At 40.2% G+C, this 23,169-nt stretch overlaps 1 protein-coding gene across 1 annotated transcript in view; it reads right to left on the minus strand.

Moving 5' to 3' along the window:
- The window catches only part of PPM1L (protein phosphatase, Mg2+/Mn2+ dependent 1L), a 338,714-nt gene that overhangs the window by 83,743 nt on the left and 231,802 nt on the right, over positions 1–23,169 (minus strand). Inside the window, exon 2 of the mRNA XM_004003202.5 lies at positions 21,962–22,136. Coding sequence (XP_004003251.1) covers positions 21,962–22,136 — 175 coding nt within the window. The remainder of the gene's footprint in view (positions 1–21,961; positions 22,137–23,169) is intronic.

Genomic DNA, 23,169 nt, shown 5'->3' on the forward strand with positions numbered 1-23,169 from the left:
GCATAAAGAATCATACTGACTAACTGCACTAACATATAAATTCTATCTGAAGCAGGTCAGTAGTGCATAAACACTGGCTCCCTGGATAGGTTCGGTAGTTAAGGACTGGCTATTCTCTTCTAAGTTGTTCAGAGATCTTGAGAAAGTTATTTAACCTCCCAAATTTGTTCTCCCAGGCAGAAAGAAAGCTTAGAAAACATTCTTTTCTTCTTTAGAGCCTGCTCTTGTAGTATCACACCAAAATTAGAACCATGTTTCCCTGTGCTTACCACCTTAGGGTGCTCAGCTAAGCTAAACTTACCAGATTAGGTAGCTTGAGAATCTTAGAGGAAGGATCTTTCATTTAATGCTGTTAACTATTGACTGGAACTGAAAGCCAAGAAAATCTGACATTTAACATCTGCCTCTACAAGTTGGAAATCTACAGCTGCTGTGAAACGGTTCTTTTGTTTCTGATTTTGCTCAAGGTCAAATTTGTTCTTGTTTCAAGAACAAGGTTGATTTTCTCATATCATTCACTTACTGCTTACCTAGAACACTTCCAGACTTCACTTTCTTGTGGATATCATATAAACAAATAACTCAAATGCCATGCTCCTGACAGAAGTTATCTCCCATAGGCTTCAGTCACCCTATGGCGTTTTCCTTATTTCTTTTCTCTTGCCCAGTTCCCTCTGTTCACTAAAGTACTTATAGAAGGCAATAGTATGGTTGCCATTCTTGGCAGTGTCTACACTAGAGATCTCAGTATTTCTTCCTCAATCTTGAACTCTTTTTAGAGCACCTGCCTATTTCAGAGCCAGAGAAGAAAAATTTTACTAAATAGGGAAGCCTGTCCCCTTTGCCAGAGCTGACAGGACAAGGGGAACTGATCTATATAATGAGATGAGTCAAGCAGGGTCCCTAGGTCAAGAATTTAAACCAAGAAACAAAGTGAAGCTGTGTGGGGCCCTAAATGGGAAACCTTAAAAAGAAGGGCTAGCTTTGCGGTTTAGAGCTAAGATGGCGCCTGGCGGAAGAGATGAGGGCGCGGCTTAAGTTGTTTGTCAAAATTTTTGATTGGCTCTCTTGATTTCCCTGCAGGTGGACAACGCGTGATCACCATAGACCCCTATCATGATGTAAGCACATGGTAATCTGACCTTTAACTTGATTGGTAGAACTATGGAAAGTCCCTCGCAAAACCCCCCTGCTTGCCTATATAAACCAGGAGCTTATGACAATAAAGCGGAACTGCTTAGACAGAACCCCTGTCGCGTCTGATTGTCTCTTGCTCCCCAAGGGGCTGGGTTGGCAGACAGCAGGCTCACTTTTCCTCAGGACCCCTCAGCTCTGCTGAGGAAAGTTCCACTGCCTCTCTCTTTCTGCGGAGCCCCCCCCTCCCCACCCCCCGCAAAGCTGGTGGCCCACAGTATCAATTGTTTTAAATGGTACAAATGCTCTGATACTCCTCTCATGAAGAGATGGAGCCTCTGTTCCTTCCTCTTGGACCTGGGTGGGCTTTGGACTGCTTCCACAAAGAGAATCTGGCAGAAGTGACTCCCAGGTTAGGTAAAAAAAGAAAAAAGGCATGCAACTTCTACTTGGAACGTTTGGGATGATTACTTCTTGGATCTTCCCTCTTAGGACACTCCCTCTCAAAACACTGCACTGCCAAATAAAAAGTCTATCTTTTGGCCTCCATATTAATAAGTCCATGTGTAGGCACTCAGGCCGACAGTCCCAAGGGAAGCCCAACACTTTCACAGTTCTTAACAAGAGGCCAAAAGTATGAATGAAGAAGCTATGTTGGAAGTGGCTTCTCCAGGCCCAGGTCCCCAGCCATTTGGGTCTCCCACAATCTCTTTAAAGAAGCTGGGTGTTTTCCAGGGTTCCACAACCTGACCTCCCCTAAGGCTTTGAAACAAGTGTAGAAGAGGATAGTTTTATTGTTTACTAGGTAGGTGTGTACTGGTTTTTATAAATGGAATGGTTTTTACTTTATAGAAATTGTTAGTAATAGACTACTTAGAGTAATTGTTCAATCTACCCTGTCAAAAGCTTTGAAATGCATTTATGATTTTGGGTGTTTCCTGAAAACCTGCATCATCAATACAGGCATCTGAAATAAAATAAAAAGCTATATATTATAATAATAATGCTTGGAGAATATATATCTGTTTAGAATGACTGTCTATGCATTTGGAGATTCAGTTTTTGGTGAAAGAAAATAGTGAAGAATGGAGTACAAGAGCAAAAATTCGTATAAAATATTCTTAGAGAAGAGACTTTATATTCTATGCTTTGCACAGCATATCCATTCAGGTAGAAACAAATGATGAGATTTGTTCATCAAGTAAAAAAGATACACAAGAAACCTCCAAGGGAAACAAATCAACAATATTCCAGTTTCACTCCAAATGTTATTTGAGAGAACTTTATCCATTAAAACTACCAGTAAATACCTGCTATCACCACTTACCAGAAGGATAGAAACAACCAAAGGAAAGAAACTTCCAACATGGCAATGGCAATAGCAGTGCCTCAAGTGTTAAGCATTGGCTTTAGAGAATATAAAGTGTTGTTAAAAATTCATTTGAACCTTACTACCATACTATAATGGGACATTGCCCAGTACACCAAACCATATTTTAATGATGTCCTTTCAGGTACTTTAATAAGGAAAGTATCTGAGATGATGCCTAACCTAAGCTAGTCTTGCCCTCTAAAAATGTTTGCTGTAGAGTAGTAGTTCTCAATCTTGGCTGTGTACTTGGATCACCTTGGAAGATTTTAAAAATACCGAGGCCTGGATCCCACTGCTCAAATACTCTGATTTAAAGGACCTGGGTGCCAGTCTGGGCATAACACTCCCCCCGCCCCCTGCTGCCCTGCCCCAGGGAAGGTTGAGAAATATTGTTTGAAGTAGTTCCAAGACCTCAGCACTATCAACATTTACTAGTACAGTACAGTACTAAGTTGCTTCAGTCATGTCTGACTCTTTGAGACCTTATGGACTGTAGCCCTCCAGGCTCCTCCGTCCATGGGATTGTCCAGGCAAGAATACTGGAGCAGGCTGTCATTTCCTCCTCCAGGAGGTCTTCCCTGACCCAGGGATCAAACTTGTGTGTCTAAGTCTCCTGCATTGCAAGCGGGTTCTTTACCACTAGAACCACCTGGGAAGCCCCTGGTGGCCAACCTTTGGGGCCAGATAATTCTTTACTACAAGGGCTGTCCTGTGCATTACAGCATATTTAGCATCATCCCTGGCTTCTACCCACTAGATACCAGCAGCCCTCACTCCCACTCTTCTTCCTCAGTTGGGACAACAAAGAACACCTTTAGACATTGCCAATTGCTGGAGGAGGTGGAGGCAGGTTGGAAATTGAAAACCACAGCTGTATACAGACACTACTATAGTAAATGGATTTGAATACTTGAGGCCGGCAGAAAACAATTCCTGACAAATAAAAGCAGAGTATAAGAGAAGCTCACTTGAGACTCCAGTAAGTAGGACCCAGCGGGTACCAGGGAACAGGGCACTGATTCACAAAGCACAGAACACAACCAAGCGCCCCCCAAAGCTGCAGAGACGTGAGGAACTGCTGAAGATGCCATAAATTCAGTAACACTCCAAAGTCTCCGTTTTAAAAATTAGCACAACTACAAGGATTTGCAGATTAGAAGTGGATTTGACTGTATCTGTACTATTTGACCTCATTCCATTTTGTAGAGCTTTCGTGTTAGAGGGGTGGGGGTGGGGTGGGGAATCTGCTGAAGTCTTGTCAACAAGCAACTATTTTTAGACAAGCTCATTTTCTTTGGTGGCTCTGAAATACTGATTTTCCCTACAGGGGAAGGTTTACAAGGAAGTACAGTCAACCAAAGAGGTTTGAAGTTACTGACATTACAACAAAAAGGGAAAATTAACCCACCTAATTGGGTTACCTAATTATACTCTGAGCACTAGAGCTTCCTGCATTTTATTTGCAAATGCAATTACACCAGGCCCACAATACTCTCAGGTATGATTTTAAAACACATGCAGGCCTGAAGACAAGTAGGCAAATTTGGCTGTGTTTCTTTCTATTTACTTGGGCCAATACTTTTCACAAGCTAAATCTTAAGTGCAAAATCAAATACATCTCTAATTCTGTGAGGGCATTTTCATTTTTCCTAGTTCCTAACCTCAGACTGAATTTTCTATAGGTCAGAAAGCAACTTGAAGAATGGAAGGTTAAAAATATATGAGTTTTTCTCAAAACATTTTAAACAAATCTAGCCTCAAAGAAACAGTCCCTAGGAAATGAGGGGACAGTTACTTGTTAGTTCTATCCATGTTTTTTCCCTACAAATGCTGACACAATGAAAGACTCACTCATTTACTGCTGTTTTCTTTAAGAACAAAGAACTTAAGGTAGGAGTTTGGTAGAAAAGTAGAAGATCACAAAAAAAGGAAATCAGGGCATTGTAAAAAGTGGAAGAGACAGGCAAGATCTTCAGTGACTTTCTCATTTTTACATCTTCACTTTTTTCTTATACAATAGAAGAGACGGCCAAGAAGCAATAAGAAAGAACAGGAAACTTCCCTTTTTTTTTTTTTTTTTTTTACTGAAGATCACAGCTGAGTCAAATACAAAAAAAATTTATCATTATTCTACCCATCCATTTTAAAAATGAACAGAACAAGTCATCTACACTTTTAACAAATATAAAAATTAAAAATGTAATAAATTTTAGACCAGCCATTTAAATGAAAGAAACAAAGAGAAAAATACGGCGAGGGGTGGGGAGTGAGAGATTGTTGAAAGCGAGAGAGAGAAAGAGATGGAGACGATGATGACAACATTACCAACTAGAGGGTAATGCCTTCATTTGAAGGATCTAGGATACTGCTGAAAAAACTAAACTGCAGTTTCACAATTGTTGAGGTACTCGGGTCCTAGGGTCTGAATGTTTGTACCCCCCTGTGAATTCTCAGGTTGAAATCCTAATCCCCCATGATGGTATTAAGAGATGGGCTTTTGGGGGTGATTAGGTCATGAGAGCAGAGCCCTCATAAATGGGATGAGTGCTCTTATAAAGGAGGCCTGAGAAAGCTACATGGCCTTTACTCCATGTGAGGACAGAAGAAGTCAAAAGAGGGCTCTCAGCTGACCATAAAGGTACCCTATCTCAGACTTTCAGCCTTTAAAAACCATGCAAAATAAATTTCTATTGTTTATAAACCACTTACAATGGGGTTACATTCTGATCAATCCATTGTAAACTGAAATTACCATTAAGTTGAAAATGCATTTAATAAACCTACTGAACATCAAGCTTGGTCTAGCCTACCCTAAAAGTACTCAGAACACTTACATTAGCCTGTGCTTAGTTGCTTTGTCATGTCCAACTCTTTATGACCCCATGGACTGTAGACCACCAGGCTCCTCTGTCTATGGAATTCTCCAGACAAGAATACCAGAGTGGGTTGCCATTTCCTTCTCCATACATTAGCCTACAATTGGACAAAATCATCTAATACAAAGCTGATTTGATAATAAAGTGTTGAATATCTCATGTAATTTACTGAATACTGTACTGAAAGTGAATATCAGAATGGCTGTCAGCAAATTGGTTGTTCACCCTCACGATCATGTGGCTGGCTGGGAGCTTCAGCTCGCTGCCCTGCCCAGCCTCATGAGAGAGAATCCTACTGTGTATGTCTAGCCTGGGAAAAGAGCAAAATGCAAAATTAAGAGTCCAGTTTCTTCTGAATACATATCACTTTTGCACTATCATAAAGTCAAAAGATTCTAAGTCAAATCATCATAAGTTGCGGACTGTCTGTATTTTATTATAGCAGCCTGAACAGACTATAACAGTGCTGCTGCTGCTGCTGCTGCTGCTAAGTCGCTTCAGTCGTGTCTGACTCTGTGCGACCCCATTGACAGCAGCCCACCAGGCTCCCCTGTCCCTGGGATTCTCTAGGCAAGAACACTGGAGTGCCTTCTCCAATGCATGAAAGTGAAAAGTGAAAGTGAAGTCGCTCAGTTGTATCTGACTCTTAGTGACCCCATGAACTGCAGCCTACCAGGCTCCTCTGTCCATGGAATTTTCCAGGCAAGAGTACTGGAGTGGGGTGCCATTGCCTTCTCTGGACTATAGCACTGGGCACATGTTAAAATGCTCTAGAAGGAAATGTCTTCATGAATTAGAGGAGACAGAAGTGATATGCAAAATGAGAGATTGACAGCATTGCTTTTGCCCAGATAAAATGAAGCTGAGGTGTGGGAAAGGAGGCTGGGGTAAGCACTCTAAGGCCATCTGGTGCTGAGTGCAGGGCTGAACACTCCAGCTTTGGATTTAGAGAAGCAGGATGTAGGTGGTCATTAGGAAATTAGAGGAAAAGATGATGATACTAGAGAGGAGATAGAAGAGCTGGCAGAGTCAGAGTAGATATTTTTACAATGCAGATTGTGGTAGCCTGCCTCTAAGATGCCCTGCAGGCTGAAGTCCATGGGGTCACACAGAGTTGGACATGACTTAGTGACTGAACATCAACAGGGACCCTGGTAGCTCAGTCGGTAAATAATCTGTCTGCAATGCAGGAGTGTGCTGTGCTTAGTCATTCTTTGTGACCCCATGGACTGCACCCCACCAGGCTCCTCTACCCATGGAGATTCTCCAGGCAAGAATATTAGAGTGGGCTGCCATTTCCTCCTCCAGGGGATCTTCCCAACCCAGGGATTGAACCCAGGTCTCCCACATTGCAGGTCAATTCTTTACCATCTGAGCCACCAGGGAAGACTGGGGTTCAATCCCTGGGTCAGGAAGATCCCCTGGAGAAGGAAATGGCAACCCACTCCAGTATTCTTGCCTAGAAAATCCCATGAATAGAGGAGCCTCACAGGCTACAGTCTATGGGGTCTCAAGAGTCAGACACAACATAGCAACTAAACCACCACCACCACCAAGATGCCCTCATGAGCACCACCTCCTGGCAGTCATACCCTTGTATGTCCCCTCCCACAATCAGTCAGTGTTGGGCTGTGTAACCAAAGGCATCTGGCAGAAATTATAATATTTTACTTTTGATAATAGATTATACAAAACTTCAGTTCCATCATGGGTTCTCCTGGGCTCTCTCAGGTCACTTACACCAAGGGAAGCCAGGTAGCAAACTGCCTTATGGAGAAGCCCATGTAGAAAGGAAGTGAGGCCTCCTGCCAAGAGCTATGTGAGTAAGCTTGCACTTCTAGCCTGCCTTTAAAGACTAGCTGACAGCTTGATTGCAACTTCATGAGAGAATCAACCAGCATTCTGGACCCTCAGAAGGTGTGTGAGATAATAGACACATATTGTTCTAAGCTACTAAGTTTTGGTACTTTTAAATAAACTTGTAGATAAATAATTATTTATTGTTTTAAGATCCTAAGTCATTTATTAGATAGCAGTGGTTAACTAACACATAGCATTAGAAAAAGTGAAAGCAAATATATAAAAACATAGTACACACACACTAAACTCAAGGGATTGCTTTTCCATCTAGGGCAGAGCATGGAATGAACAGAAGGTTGACAGAGCCAGTATTTTTGTGATTTCAGTTGTGTCCTGGGTAAGACTCAAATTAACTTATGCAAAGTACATAATAATTAATCCTCTCTACCATGAAAGCGATTGGAAAATACACCTATATACCAAGCCAAGTATATAGCAAGTTAAGTGTATTTCCTATAAAGTTGTTTAAAGACTTCATTTTTATGCTCATACAGCATACCTCCTGCGTAGCATTTCACACACTCTCGGTCCCAGCCACTGTACAGGAACCAGAACAGCCAAATGCAGCCCTGACCTGAGCTCTTTATCCCTTGCTCCCTTCCCTGGAGCTTCCCTGATGCCAAGATGAGCAATGTCCCCAGAACCCATGCAGCTCTCAGGCATACACAAGCCAGAAGTGTGGGTCAGCTAATGTCCATGGAGCTCCCCTTGACAAACAAGGGCATGAGAATAGATGTTAAATGCTTCTCCCTTCACCTCCTGGTAGAAAGCTCTGAGATGCCACTCATAAGCTTCCTTAGTCAGGTACTAAGGAAGCCACACTCAGTGGAGACCAGCTCCATACTGTGTCCTCATGGTAGCTTTCCCTTCTCTTTGCCTTCCTTCCTGGTTCACTCCCAAGGGCTCTCACTCCTGCCCCTTCGGTTACATTCTTAAATTGGTGACACACACAGTAAAGAATCCACCTGCAATGCAGGAGATCTAGGCTTGATCCCTGGGTCAGGAAGATCCCCTGGAGGAGGGCATGGCTACCCACTCCAGTATTCTTGCCTGGAGAATTCCATGGACAGAGGAGCCTTGCAGGCTACAGTCCATGGGGTCACACAGAGTTGGACACGACTGAGCGACCAACACTTTCACTCTTGCCTTTTGTTCCAGCCTCTGCTCTAGGGAAACTCTGGCTCAGACAATGTTGCTCAATGTCCAAAGTACAAGGTACCTTGTGGTAAAGGCTCCATAAACTTCAGCATTAGGAGTTGTCTCCATGGAAAAACTGTTTCATTTTGTCTTTTCTTTATGGTTAGTGCATTTGTTTCCTTCCTGGTTTTTTGTCTTTGATTTTCTGTTTTTATTTTAACATTACTTTTGTATGTATGGCAAATCCAACTTTCAGGAAGCTAGTAGGATATAAATAACAGACATGTGATTTGTGTCACTTCCTTTAATAAGAAGAATTGAGATCAAAGGAACCGAAGGCCCTGGCTCAGAGAACGAAGAAGCTAGGTAAGCTGTCATTCTGAAGCACCTCTTAGAGGAAAGATTTATAGAGACAGTACTCAAGATGAGCAATAAATTCAAAGGGAAAAGACCTCTAACTCAACCGTCCTGCCCCATTTCTTAGATTCTCAGCACTTAGCCAGAACCTGGCACACAATAAATGTTGGTGTTGAATGAAGTGATGGTTCTAGGGATTTCTCTAGCTGATTTAGTTTCCTTTGACTGACTGCAGAACTACAAGAGGACATTCAGGTGCTTCCTGAGAGTCTATACTACAGAAACTCCATCAAACCACCCTCAGAGATGGCCTCAGCCACACAGCCTTGTGACAAGGACATTAACAAAACAAGAAACACAGAGAGTATTCCTCTGGGCACTAGAAGGTGGCTTAAAAACAACACTGTTCAGGAGGCAGTTTACCAGATGAGACGTCAGAGTATCCAGCAGCTCACCAAGATTGAACTTAACATTCTTGCAAAATGACATTAAATGGCAGTCCAGCTGCCTCCGATTACAGATCTTCTGAATCTGAAAGTCAGCAAGAGGGTACATTTTCCTTACTTCTCACCACTACAAATGACGGTCACAGTACATGAGAAATTCCAGTGCTTTAAAAACCACCTATTGTTCCCTTCATTACCATTAACTTGGAGTTCATTAAAACTTATTACAAGCATTCCAACAAGGCCTCACAGAAGCTTGGTTACCAAACTTCCATGGTACAGAAAGGAAGAGATACAGATGGCATCAACACCCTGCCTCTAGCTGGTCAATGCAGTCTAAATGGTGACCACCTGGTACAATTATTTTCCTTGAAGTAAACACATTTTCTCCGGGCCTCGTAATCAAATACTACTTCAGAGCAGGTAGTAACATTACTTCCTTTGTGACAAACAATGACAACTTGATTAGGAAAATAAACACAGCTCCAGCCAAATGTGTTCATCACCAGAGGCAGCACATCTTGATTCTAAATCTCAGTGTTAGCCTGTAGTTTCCAGGATTCTCAGCAAAGTTCTCTAAAATTTAACATTTTGTTTGCCCACTGCAAAATTTGGATCAATGTATTCTCAGAGTGCATACGAGGCCTTTTATTAAAGATAAGATGAAGTTGGAAAATGTGATTTTTAAAAAATAATAACTTCTCATCATATTGTTTTTATAAAATTTAGTCTGAATTATCACTTTTTTAGGGGGTAGGGGTGAGACCTCATAAGAAAACAGGTGACGCTGATAAGTATAAGCTAATTAAGTTATGACCAACCTAGACAGCATATTAAAAAGCAGAGACATTACTTTGTCAACAAAGGCCTATCTAGTCAAAGCTATGGTTTTTCCTGTAGTCATGTATGGATATGAGAATTGGACTATAAAGAAAGCAGAGCGCCAAAGACTTGATGCTGTTGAACTGTGGGGTTGGAGAAGACTCTTGAGAGTTCCTTGGACTGCAAGGAGATCCAACCAATCCATCCTAACGGAAATCAGTCCTGAATATTCATTGGAAGGACTGATGCTGAAGCTGAAACTCCAATACTTTGGCCACCTTATGCGAAGAACTGACTCATTTGAAAAGACCCTGATGCTGGGAATGATTGAAGGCAGGAGGAGAAGGGGACGACAGAGGATGAGTTGGTTGGATGGCATCACCAACTCGATGGACATGAGTCTGAGCAAGCTCTGGGAGCTGGTGATAGACAGGGAAGCCTGGCGTGCTGTAGTCCATGGTGTAGCAAAGAGCTGGACACAACTGAACGACTGAACTGAATTAATAGAAACTAAAATTAGTGGGAGAGTGACACAGAATGTAGAAGTTGATGTTACAGCAGAGGTTGAGAACAGGTCTGTATAGATGGCCGACAGGCACATGAAACGATGCTCAACCCCACGAATGATCAGAGAAATACACATCAAAACTACAGTGAGGTACTATCGCATACCAGTCAGAATGACCATTCTTAAAAAGTCTACCAATAATACATGCTGGAGAGGATGGGAAGAAAACGGAACCCTCCTACACTATTGGTAGGAATGTAAATTGGTACAGCCACTATTGAGAACGGTATGGAGGTTCCTTAAAAAACTTAAAATAGAGTTACCATATGATCCAGCAATCCCACTGCTGGATATATATCTGGAGAAAACTCCAATTTGAAAAGAAACATGTACCCCAATGATCATAGCAGCAATCTTTACAATAGCCAAGTCATAGAAGCAACTTCAGTGTCCATCACCAGATGAATGGATAAAGAAGATGTGGTATGCATATACAATGGAATATTATTCAGCTATAAAAGTATGAAATAATGCCATTTGCAGCAACATGGATGGACCTAGAGATTATCTACTAACTGAAGTAAGCCAGGCAAAGGCAAGTATCACGTGATACTGCTTATCTATGAGTTCTAAAAGAAAAAAGTATAAATGAACTCATTTGCAAAACAGAAAGAGACTCACAAATGTAGAAAATAAATTTATGGTTACCAAAGGGGAAAGGGGAGGGAAGGATAATTAGGAGTTTGATATTAACATATATATACTACTATACATAAAAATTAAAAGCCCTACTGTACAGAATGGGGCACTATATGCAATATCTTATAATAAACTACAATGGAAAAGATTATCAATATTATAAACTGTAAAAGAACTACTTCGCTTTACACCAGAAACACAACATTGTAAATCAACTTTACGTCAATTTAAAAACATTCATTTTCAAAAGAATAGGTCTGTAAAGGTGCTGATACATAACCACAGTTACTGAGCAAAGAAAAAAAAAGCATCACTCACAATAAACCTGCCTTTAAAACATGCAACTGACGTTATAGTTCAAGACAAACAGTTCAAGAGATTTATAGGTTCTCTTACCATTTTCTGATTTATTTAAAAACTCTCTCAATCTCAAGCCCAATTCCTTCCTCTACCCACTCACTATCCCCTGAGCACACACTGTAGCACCAAGTGCACCGTACTGTAGTTACCTGTTCCTACCACTGTGTCTCTGGCCTCCCGCCACCACACAAATGTGCACACAAATGTGCACACATGCACACACACCCGGAGTGAAGGGCCATGTGGTCATCTGGGCATTCCCAGTGGCAGGCACGGTGCCTGGTTCCTGGGCACTTAGTCAGTGTTAACAGAGTAAAGAAATAAATGAACCAGTGAATGTTAAATGAACTGGAGACAAAAATCACACATTGTTAAAGCTGGGAAAGCCATAAGGAAATATCCAATCCATTGTTCTTTTTTTTTTACGGTAAATGAAACCAAGCAGAGAGGTGCAATGTCTTGCCACAAAGATGGAAACCAATCCCCACGCTGGTGAATCATGCATTTGGATCCTTTCCAACAGCCATGGCAGACAGTCCCCTAGTTTACAGACGGCAAAATCACTCTGTTTAGTCGCTACTCCTTCGCCCTTTTTCTTTTGGCCTTTTAAATCCATGCAATAATGGGCAATAATAAGAATTATATGAAATTCAAATCATCTTAGTTAAAAAGACTGGTATTATTGGCTAGAAAAAGTTCAGTTTATAAATAGATTTTAACTAGCTGTTTTCATCCTCTGCTCCTGCTGCTCTATGACTAACAACTGGCTGCCTTACAGAAGTCTTCATCATGGTTTTGTTAGTCATACTACCATTCTCATCTTTTCAAATAAGAAAGAGACCTCCAAATTCAGGGATTCTACCTGGTGACAAGAACTGAAACAGGAATAAAAGAGAGGGGTCATGCTGAAAATGTTCAAAGGTTATGGGGACGCTAACTGTGGCATATCCATTCAGTAGGATATTATGCAGTCTTTATCAATTACTTTTATGAATAGCTTGTTAGAGCACTGAGAAATACAATTATATTTCATTGTTAACTGAATAAAAGGTATCAAATGGGGCACAAATTATTAAAATGCAGCATGGAAAAATGACTAGAAATAAACTAAAATATGGTCTTTATGTTTCAGTGGTAGAATTAGAGCTAATATTTTCCTTTTCTATTTTTTCATAGTTTAAAAATGTCCTAAAACATATTTATATTACTCTCAAATGGAAAAATTGAACATATATAACTTTTTATAGAAATGTAGAAGTTTGTATCAGAGGTTACACAACCAATATTAAATTTTCCTTTATAACATTTTTCTTAAGTTTCCCTATTTTTCTCTTCCTTCCAAATCCTGACAAAGCCTCTGGTGAGAACATCTTCTGAGCTTGGAAATAAGGTTCTGGTTGAAGACATAAATTAAGGAAACCTAAAGCCACCTTTTCCCTTAGGACATATTTGAGAAACATACTGAGAAATTCACTGTATTTATTAGAGTGAAGAACTTTCTGCAAAGTCCTTTTACTGCATTTTTTATGTTCTTGGAAAACTTGGAGGGCCCTAAATATTTCACAATCTCTTTCCTGGGTTTGGTTTCTCAATGTGTGATCAATTTTTTTCTCCATGACGGTAAATTGCTTTCCTTTTGAGATCACTGATTACTCTGACACTAATGGCTCAATTAAATAAGAGATATAACTTTTAGGTACCATCTATATTAAGAAGAAGAAAATAAGCTTGAAGGGAGGGACCCCTCCAGCTACTTCCTAAATTTCTTACAGCACATTCGCCACCCTTTTCAAAAGCTATTTCTTCAAAAAGTACATTACAGTACTTGGTGTGTCTTCAGGGCAGGTAGCTTTGCTGGAGCACAGCTCAGGAACTCCTACTGGAGGACTGCATCAGGCAATCACCAAGCAAAGGCTGACAACTTCATGCTGTTCCTCCTTCCTTACTTCCTCTGGGAAAGTTATACGTGACTGCCTGACACTTGTCAATGGATCTGTGGGCCCCCAGCCTGAACTGATGCCCAGATGAACACAATCAACAGCTGCCTGAGTTCTTTCCCTACCTCATCTGCACTGTCTGGCCCACTTTTTACCTGTAAGTGCTCTTTCTACGTGGTAGACAGATGTGCTCCTTGGAAAGCTGTCTAGGTTTCTAGTGGACTGTGAGAACAAATAAAACCTTCGCCAGTCTTAGATTTAACTCTGAGAAAGAGATCAAAGCATCAACTTAGGCAAATGTTTCCAGACCAAAAACAAGATTCCACTACTGGACAGTCCACCCACTTACAGGCAGACTCAGCTCTTCCCAAAGGGAAAAGGAAGTGCTTTCTCCTTCTGTTTCCCATGCCTTGGGGTTCTTGAGTGTGCAGAGAGTATCATTCTCAAATAAATGGACCTATTCTTCTCACAATTCCCTCAAACACAAGGCATTACAAGTCACACTACTTTATCCTTAACAAAGGAATGTGTAGATTATCAATTCATGCCCAAACTTTACAAAAAAATTATAAAAAATTTGAGGTTAGAGAGACATGACCTGGATAATCAGGGTGGTGTGATCACTCACCTAGAGCCAGACAGCTTGGAGTGTGAAGTCAAGTGGGCCTTAGGAAGCATCACTAAGTGGAGGTGACAGAACTCCAACTGAGCTATTCCAAATCCTAAAAGATGATGCTGTGGAAGTGCTGCACTCAATATGCCAGCAAATTTGGAAAACGCAGCAGTGGCCACAGGACTGGAAAAGGTCAGTTTTCATTTTAGTCCCAAAGAATTTTCAGACTACCACACAGTTGTACTCATCTCACTTACTGGCAAGGTCATGCTCAAAATTCTCCAAAATAAGCTTCAACAGTATATGAACTGAGAACTTCCAGATGTACAAGCTGGATTTAGAAAAGGCAGAGGAACCAGAGATCAAATTGACAACACCTGCTGGATCACAGAAAAAGCAAAGGGATTCTAGAAAAACATCTACTTCTGCTTCACTGACTATACTAAAGTTTTTGATTGTGTGGATCACAACAAACTGTGGAAAATTCTCAAAGAGATGAGAATACCAGAACCACCTTAAGTGCCTCCTGAGAAATTTGTATGCAGATCAAGAAGCAACAGTTAGAACCAGACATGGAATGATGGACTGGTTCAAAATTGGGAAGGCAGTTTGTCAAGGCTGTATATTGTCACTCTGCTTATCTAACTTACACGCAGAGTACATGCAAAATGCCGGGCGGAATGAAGCACAAGCTGGAATCAAGGTTGCTGGGAGAATTTATCAATAACCTCAGATATGCAGAGGACCCCACCCTAATGGCAGAAAGTAAAGAGGAACAAAACAGTCTCTTGATGAAGGTGAAAGAGGAGAGTGAAAAAGCTGGCTTTAAACTCAACATTCACAAAACGAAGATCATGGCATCTGGTCCCATCACTTCATGGCCAATAGATCGGGAAAAAATGGAAACAGTGACAGACTTTCTTTTCTTGGGCTCCAAAATCGTGTAGATGGTGATTGCAGCCATGAAATTAAAAGATGCTTGCTCCTTGGAAGAAAAGCTATGACAAACCTAGACAGCATATTAGAAAGCAGAGATATTACTTTACTGACAAAGGCTTCTAATCAAAGCTCATTTTTCTAATCAAAGCTATGATTTTTCCAGTAGTCATGTACAGATGTGAGAGTTCATCTCTTAATGTGTGAGACCATTAAGAAAGTTGAGTACCAAAGAATTGATGCTTTTGAACTGTGGTGTTGGAGAAGACTCTTGAGAGTCCCTTGGAGATCAAACCAGTCAATCCTAAAGGAAATCAACCCTGAATATTCATTGGAAGGACTGATGCTAAAGCTGAAGCTCAAATACTTTGGCCACCTGATGTGAAGAGCTGACTCATTAGAAAAGATCTTGATGCTAGGAAAGATTGAAGGCAGGAGGAGAAGGGGGAGACAGAGGATGAAATGGCTGGATGGCTTCATTGATTCAGTGGACATGAGATTGAGCAAACCCCAGGAGATAATGAAGGACAGAGAAGCCTGGCATGCCACAGTCCATGGGTCACAAAGAGTCAGACATGACTGAACGACTAAACAACAAAGAGAGACATGAATAACATATAAGCATAAAAGTAAATAATGAGAGGAAAAAATTCCCTCTCGGGCTATTTCAACCCTTCAACTTTTGCCCATTCTGCTGCTGCTGCTGCTAAGTCGCTTCAGTCATGTCCGACTCTGTGCGACCCCATAGACAGCAGCCCACCAGGCTCCACTGTCCCTGGGATTCTCCAGGCAGGAACACTGGAGTGGGTTGCCATTTCCTTCTCCAATGCAAGAAAGTGAAAAGTGAAAGTGAAGTCGCTCAGTCATGTCCTACTCTTCGTGACCCCATGGACTGCAGCCTACCAGGCTCCTCTGCCCATGGGGTTTTCCAGGCAAGAGTACTGGAGTGGGTTGCCATTTGCCCATTCTGTGAGTGCTAAATTGCTTCAGTTGTGTCTGACTCTCTGCAACTCTATGGATTGTATCCCACCAGGCTTCTCTGTCCATGGGATTCTCCAGGCAAGAATACTGGAGTGGGTTGCCACGCCCTCCTCCAGGGGATCTTCCTGACTCAGGGATCGAACCCACATCTCTTATGTCTCCTGCGTTGGCAGGTAGGTTCTTTACCACTATTGCCCACTATGATAAACACTAAATACTTACGTTAATGATGCTTTCTGAGACAGTGTGGAATGCTATTTTGATCCCTTCAAATCATGCAGCTCTTTTCCTTGGAAATTTCTCTCTGCTAAATCCAATCTATTGAAATGTGTATGAACTTGTACCTCCATTCAAATAAAAACATTAACGGATCAAAAGCATACCATATCTTCTCAAGCTAGATTTTGCTTAGTATTAATAAGTACCAATAAAAAAAAATCTAAGCAGTCTTATCAAAAAGTCTACAAACAATAAATGCTGAAGAAGGTGCAGAGAAAAGGGAACTGTCTTACACTGTTGGTGGGAATGCAAACTAGTACAGTCACAATGGAGAACAGTGTGGCGATTCCTTAAAAAAACTGGAAATAGAACTGCCATACAACCCAGCAATCCCACTGCTGGCATACACACCAAGGAAATCAGAATTGAAAGAGACACATGTACCCCAATGTTCATCTCAGGACTGTTTACAATAGCCAGGACATGGAAGCAACCTAGACGTCCATCAGCAGACGAATGGTACATATACACAATGGAATATTACTCAGCTATTGAAAATAATGCATTTTAATCAGTTCTAATGAGGTGGGTGAAACTGGAGCCTATTAAACAGAGTGAAGTAAGTCAGAAAGAAAAACACTAATATAGTATATTAACGCATATATATGGAATTTAGAAAGATGGTAACAATGACCCTATATATGAGACAGTAAAAGAGACACAGATGTAAAGAACAGACTTTTGGACTCTGTGGGAGAAAGCGAGGGTGGGATGATTTGAGAGAATAGCACTGAAACATGTATATTATCATATGTGCAACAGATCACCAGTCCAGGTTCAATGCATGAGACAGAGTGCTCAGGGCTGGTGCACTGGGATGACCCTGAGGGGTGGGATGGGGAGGGATCTGGGAGGGGGGTTCAGGATAGGGAACACATGTACACCTGTGACTGATTCATGTCAATGCATGGCAAAACCAATACAATATTGTAAAGTAATTAGCCTCCAATTAAAATAAATAAATTAATTTTTAAAAAATCTAAGCAGTCTTAATAAGAATCCATGAATGATGGCTCAGAACCTTTCCTCCCAAAATCTGGTTTTGCCTCACTCATACAGTCTCACTCCCTATCTTAGCAACAAAAGCATGCCTGAGCAAATTCATGTGCACATGCCAAAAAAGATAAGTGACAGTTGTCTTCTAGCCAGTTTTTAAACAAATTACATGGGATATCTGTGAAGAGAGGAGAAAGGCAAATGAGCAAGCAGAAGATTCACGAAGCAGCTATGTGCAACTTCCAGAAACTATGGCTACCTGAGTTTTCCATGTCAAGAGACCAGAATCATAGTTTTAGAAACGGAAGACATCTATGAGATACTGTTCACACCTTCCATTTCTATGGAAATAGGCTTTAGGGAGGTTTGGTGACTTAATCAAGGTCACATACCTGGTTGGCAGCAGAGCTAGGAACAGAATCTGGGTCTTCTGGCTCCAAGAACTCTTTCAATTATACCACAAAAATCTTTATTCCTATAACAGTCTGACTTAAAAATAAACCAACCGGATGAAAATCTAAAGTGGTTTCTATTCATACAATTCCTATTTTTACATACAGAATATAATTAACATTATTGAACCTTTTCTCTGTGAATGAAGGTCACTGTTATACAGATCAATGATGTCAGCTCTATAATGCAGGGTCTGTGAATGCTGATTTGAATTACAGTGTAGTGCCATATGATGATTACTTTTTATGGATTTACTCTTTGCTCTTATTCCTTGCTGCTCCGAGGCTCTGCTCTAAGCATCATCTCCTTCCCTACCTTCTAATTCTAAATTCATGTTTTTGAAAGTCTGTTCCCTAGAGTAATATGAAATGTAGACAAATGTTTATATTCATTGCAGCATTATTCATAATAGCAAAACCAAAAAAACCCATAATCATCCAACATAAGAAATGCTTAGTGAGTAGCAATTTCAAAGAATAGAACATTATGCAGCCATTAAAATTACCTCACATGAAGAGGTTTTAATAACATGAACAGCCACTTTCACTGTTCCTTTTCTCCACATCCCCTCAGCTTAACTTTAACAGATTATGGATATTATAGAGTGTACATATTCCAAATGGTCAGATATTTTTCGCTAGAAGCCATAAATCTATGCTTTAACATAAACATAAGACATAAATCTATGTTTTAGCTAGATTTGATTATGCAAGATCTCTGTTTTCTACATCTCAGATTCCTCTCTGCCCTTTCTATGCTTGTCCCTCTTTCTTACAACTGTCAAGCATATTGCTATGCCTTCCACAAATGCCAACTGAGTGAATGACAACCTGCATGAATATGGTGACAGCCCAGCTTGATTAGTAGTTAGGAGGCTGGAATTCCAGCTCTATAATAAACTGTGTTACTTTAGACAAGTCTCAGTTTTCTCATTATAGAATGGTAGTGGGCAATCCTAAAATTTATATGGATGCATAAGACCCAGAATTACCAAAGCAATCTTTAAGGGTTGGGTCGGGGTGGGGAAGCAGGAGGCATAACCCTCCCAGACTTCAGACAATACTACAAAGCTACAGTAATCAAAACTGCGTGATATTGGCACCAAAACAGACATATGGATCAATGTAACAGAAGAGAAAGCCCAAATATCAACCCACACACTTATGGACAATTAATCTTTGACAAATGAGGCAGGAATATACAATGCAGAAAGGACAGTCTCTTCAAGTGGTGTTGGGAGGGTGGGACAGTCACATGTAAATCAATGCAATGAGGTTAGAACACATCCTTTCACCATACACAAAAATAAATTTTAAATGGCTTAATGAAATAAAAACACGACAGCATAAAACTCTTTAAAGTTTTAAAGGCAAAACATTCTCTGACATAAATTGTACCAATGTTTTCTTAGGTCAGTGTTCCAAGGCAATAGAAATAAAAGCAAAACTAAACAAATGGAACCTAATCAAGCTTATAAACTTTTGCACAGTAAAGGAAACTATAAACAAAACAAAAAGAAAACCTATGGACTGGGAGAAAATATCTGCAAATGATGTGACCAGTAAGGGCTTAATTTCTAAAATAAATAAACTGTTCACATAATTCAATAACAAAAAAACCTAAGCAACTAAATTGAAAACTGAGCAGAAGACCTAAACAGACATTTCTCCAAAGAAGACATAAAGATAGTCAATAGACAGTTGAAAAGATGCTAATGCTGGAGAGGATGTGGCAAAAAGGGAATCCTTTTATACCGTTGTTGGGAATGTAAATTGGCATAGCCACTGTGGAAAAGTGTGGAGGTTCCTCAAAAAAAACAAAAAAAGAACGGAGATGCCATATGATCCAGCAATCCCACTCCTGGGCATATACCTACCCAAACAAAACTATAATTTGAAAATACATATGCACCTCAATATTCATAGCAGCGCCATTTACAATGGCCAAGACATGGAAACAACCTAAATGTCTACTGTCAGATGAATGGATAAAGATGTGGTATACATACACACACACACACACACACACACACACACACACTGGAATGTTACTCAGCCATAAAAAAACAAAACAATGCCATTTTAGCAACATTAATGGATCTAGAGATTATCATACTAAATGAAGTAAGTCAGAAAAAGACAAATAGCATACGATATCACATATATGTGGAATCTAAAATATGACACAAATGAACCTATTCATGAAACAGAAGCAGACTCACAGACTTGGAGAACAGACTTGTGGTTGCCAAGGGGGAGGGAGAAGGGGTTGAATGAACTGAGAGTTTGGAAATAGTTGATGCAAACTAGTATATATAGAGATAGATAAACAAGGTCCTACTATGTAGCACAGGATACTATAATCAATTTCCTGCGCTAAACCATAATGGAAATGAATATGAAAAAGAATATATATATACATATAACACAATCACTTTGCTGTACAGCAGAAATTAATACAATATTTAAATAATTTATACTTCAAATAAAATTTAAAAAATGGTTATGGGGACAGGAAGCAGATGGACTATTTGAGTTCTATAATCTCTGAGAATCTTGAAACTTTAAAAATTATTCTGATAGGGCTGGTTACATAGCCTTATGTTACTCCAGTAGGGTGAGAGAGGAGATGACTGACCATTCCAAAGAGAAGAACATTAAAAACAAGACAAATACAGAGGCTAGATAACTCAAAGCCCAACAGGCAGAAGAAAGTCACCGTGTCTTTCACACAATCAATAAAGCAAAGAAGAATCATAGAGAGAGTAGTGATGTCCTGGGCAAGCCTAGACACGTGGATTTACCCTGTGAATATAAACATGTTAGAAGTTTGAATGAAAATGTGGACAGCTTAATCACCACAGAAGGTGCATCGGTGGTTAGGCATGTGCAGAAAAAAAAAAAAATTTTTTTTAAGGTTTGCTCTTCTGTTTGCTATTTAAGCTTGAAATCAAATGTTAAGAATGTCAGCACTGACACTGTTTAGATCATGTGAAAGAAAGTAAGATGATAACAACAATTCCTTTGTAGAAATAAAAACAGAAGATGCTGGTATTAAAAAGGGCATTAATACTACTAGTGTTTGACCAGAGAAGGCAATGGCACCCCACTCCAGTACTCTTGCCTGGAAAATCCCATGGACGGAGGAGCCTGGTGGGCTGCAGTCCATGGAGTCGCTGAGAGTCAGACACGACTGAGCGACTTCACTTTCACTTTTCACTTTCATGCATTGGAGAAGGAAATGGCAACCCACTCCAGTCTTCTTGCCTGGAGAATCCCAGGGACGGGGGAGCTTGGTGGGCTGCCGTCTATGGGGTTGCACAGAGTTGGACACAACTGAAGTGACTTAGCAGCAGCAGCAGTGACTGACCATTAGAAACCTATTTTCCCATACTTCTTAATCCATTTTGTGGGAGGGTGGGATGCAGAGGTGGTAAGATCATTTTAATCAAGATATTTCTCCCGAATAAGTTTAGTTTTATTCAAGATTTTAGTAATTCCAAGTAATACGGCACTGGTTTCATTACAATTAGGTTTTAGCTGACAGACCATGTAATAGATAGAATGGTATCACAAGGAAGGTCAATCCAGGCCTTCACTAACAAGTTTCTTCATTAAACAGCTCTTTTGGATAATATGAATTTATAGAAGGCAGTAAACTAAAGTGTCCAGTGTGGTATTAGGGGCTAGGATTCATCTGAGGAGCTAAAGGAAAAGAAAGTCAAGTTCAACTTGAAACTTCAGGGCAAAAAATGATACCTCTTCAGAAAAGAAAATTTCTGAAATTAAAAAATAATACTTGAAGCAACTAACAGTTCTTGGATTATTGGATGTAAAAGTTTTCAGCTCACATCTAGAATTAAAGTGACACTTTAAAAGATTAAATCAGTAGAAGCACATTGCTGATAAAAGGCCAGAAAAATTCCATTTAAAAAAGAGCAAAAAATTTTAACAGGATTTGATATTTCAGAGCCATTTTTAGAAATCTCTTGATTAAAGTCTTCGACACTAAAACTTCAGAAATGAAACTTACTGCTAATCCATGTTATATAACTTTGAGTTCAGTCTATCCTTCTTCTTCTATCAAAGAAAAGGACCTAAATGTAACCGAAATCTAAAAAAAAAATTTCTTTAGGAAGAAAACATTGTATGTGTGCATGCATGTGTGTGTGTGTATGTATTAAAGACAAGCATACCTGCTTCATCATAGGATACAGTCAATTTTTCTAGCATTTCTCGGTCAATTGATAGAATCTGCTGTTCAAGGATGGTCTGGTAAGACAATACACTATTTTCTTTGTCTTTCTCGTAGTCTTGAAGATGCTGCTTAAGGGCCTCTGGGAGTCGAGATTTTACATATTCAGCTGCTGTCTGCAAATAAAACAAATAGAGAGCCCCATTAGTATTTCTCATCTTAGGATTTTCACTTCCCTTAGGTGCTGTAGTGAGAAGTCAAGAGTACTATGGAACCAGCTCTTTACACAAACACGTCCTTGTCACTGCTGTTGTCCCACTGTCAGACACAACCGAGCGACTTCACTTTCACTTTTCACTTCTCACTTCCATGCATTGGAGAAGGAAATGGCAACCCACTCCAGTGTTCTTGCCTGGAGAATCCCAGGGACGGCGGAGCCTGGTGGGCTGCTATCTATGGGGTCACACAGAGTCAGACACAACTGAAGTGACTTAGCAGCAGCAGTACCAAGTTAAGGTGCCAAATACACAAAATCACAGACTTTTAAGAGTTTTCCATCAGGTTTAAAGGTATAAAAGATGCAGACTGGCATTTAAGGAGTGAGACCTCAGAGTTTCAACTATTCCACTGAACCTGGAAGGTCCAGTGATAGTAATTCTACTGGAGATAATCTGACTCACCCTTATCTAGAATTCAGAAGCTATTAACTCATCTGAGCAGGAAGCCCTACCATGCTGTGGCATTCACATCTCTGCTTTGTTTTCTTGTTCTCTGCTCATTAATGCTTAGGCAGGAACTCTTGTAAAGCAAATAAAAAGGAAAGCCCTCTGCTAGGGTTAATAATGGAATAATAGGATAAACAGAAAATGAAGAGATCTAAAACAATGATGCCTCCGTCTGAACAAAGAACTATTTACCACTAAAATATCTTGGCCTTTATATATAAAATATATTTTCTATTATATATAAATAATACATACATATATTATTCCAAATTGTTTTTTCCTGCTTCTGGACTATCTGCATAATAAACTCTCAATTAGTGACACCCAAAATTGCACACAATGACTTTCAACCAAGTAAGTGAGCTTCCCTTAAAAGGTAGGAAGGAAGACATCTGAAAAAGACCTTCCCAAAGATTCTGATACATTCTTCTGCTGGACTAAGGCCATAGCACACTTTTCTCCCTTCCAGCTGAGAATCACAGTT

This window comes from Ovis aries, chromosome 1, assembly GCF_016772045.2.
Source record: "Ovis aries strain OAR_USU_Benz2616 breed Rambouillet chromosome 1, ARS-UI_Ramb_v3.0, whole genome shotgun sequence".
NCBI lineage: Eukaryota > Metazoa > Chordata > Mammalia > Artiodactyla > Bovidae > Ovis > Ovis aries.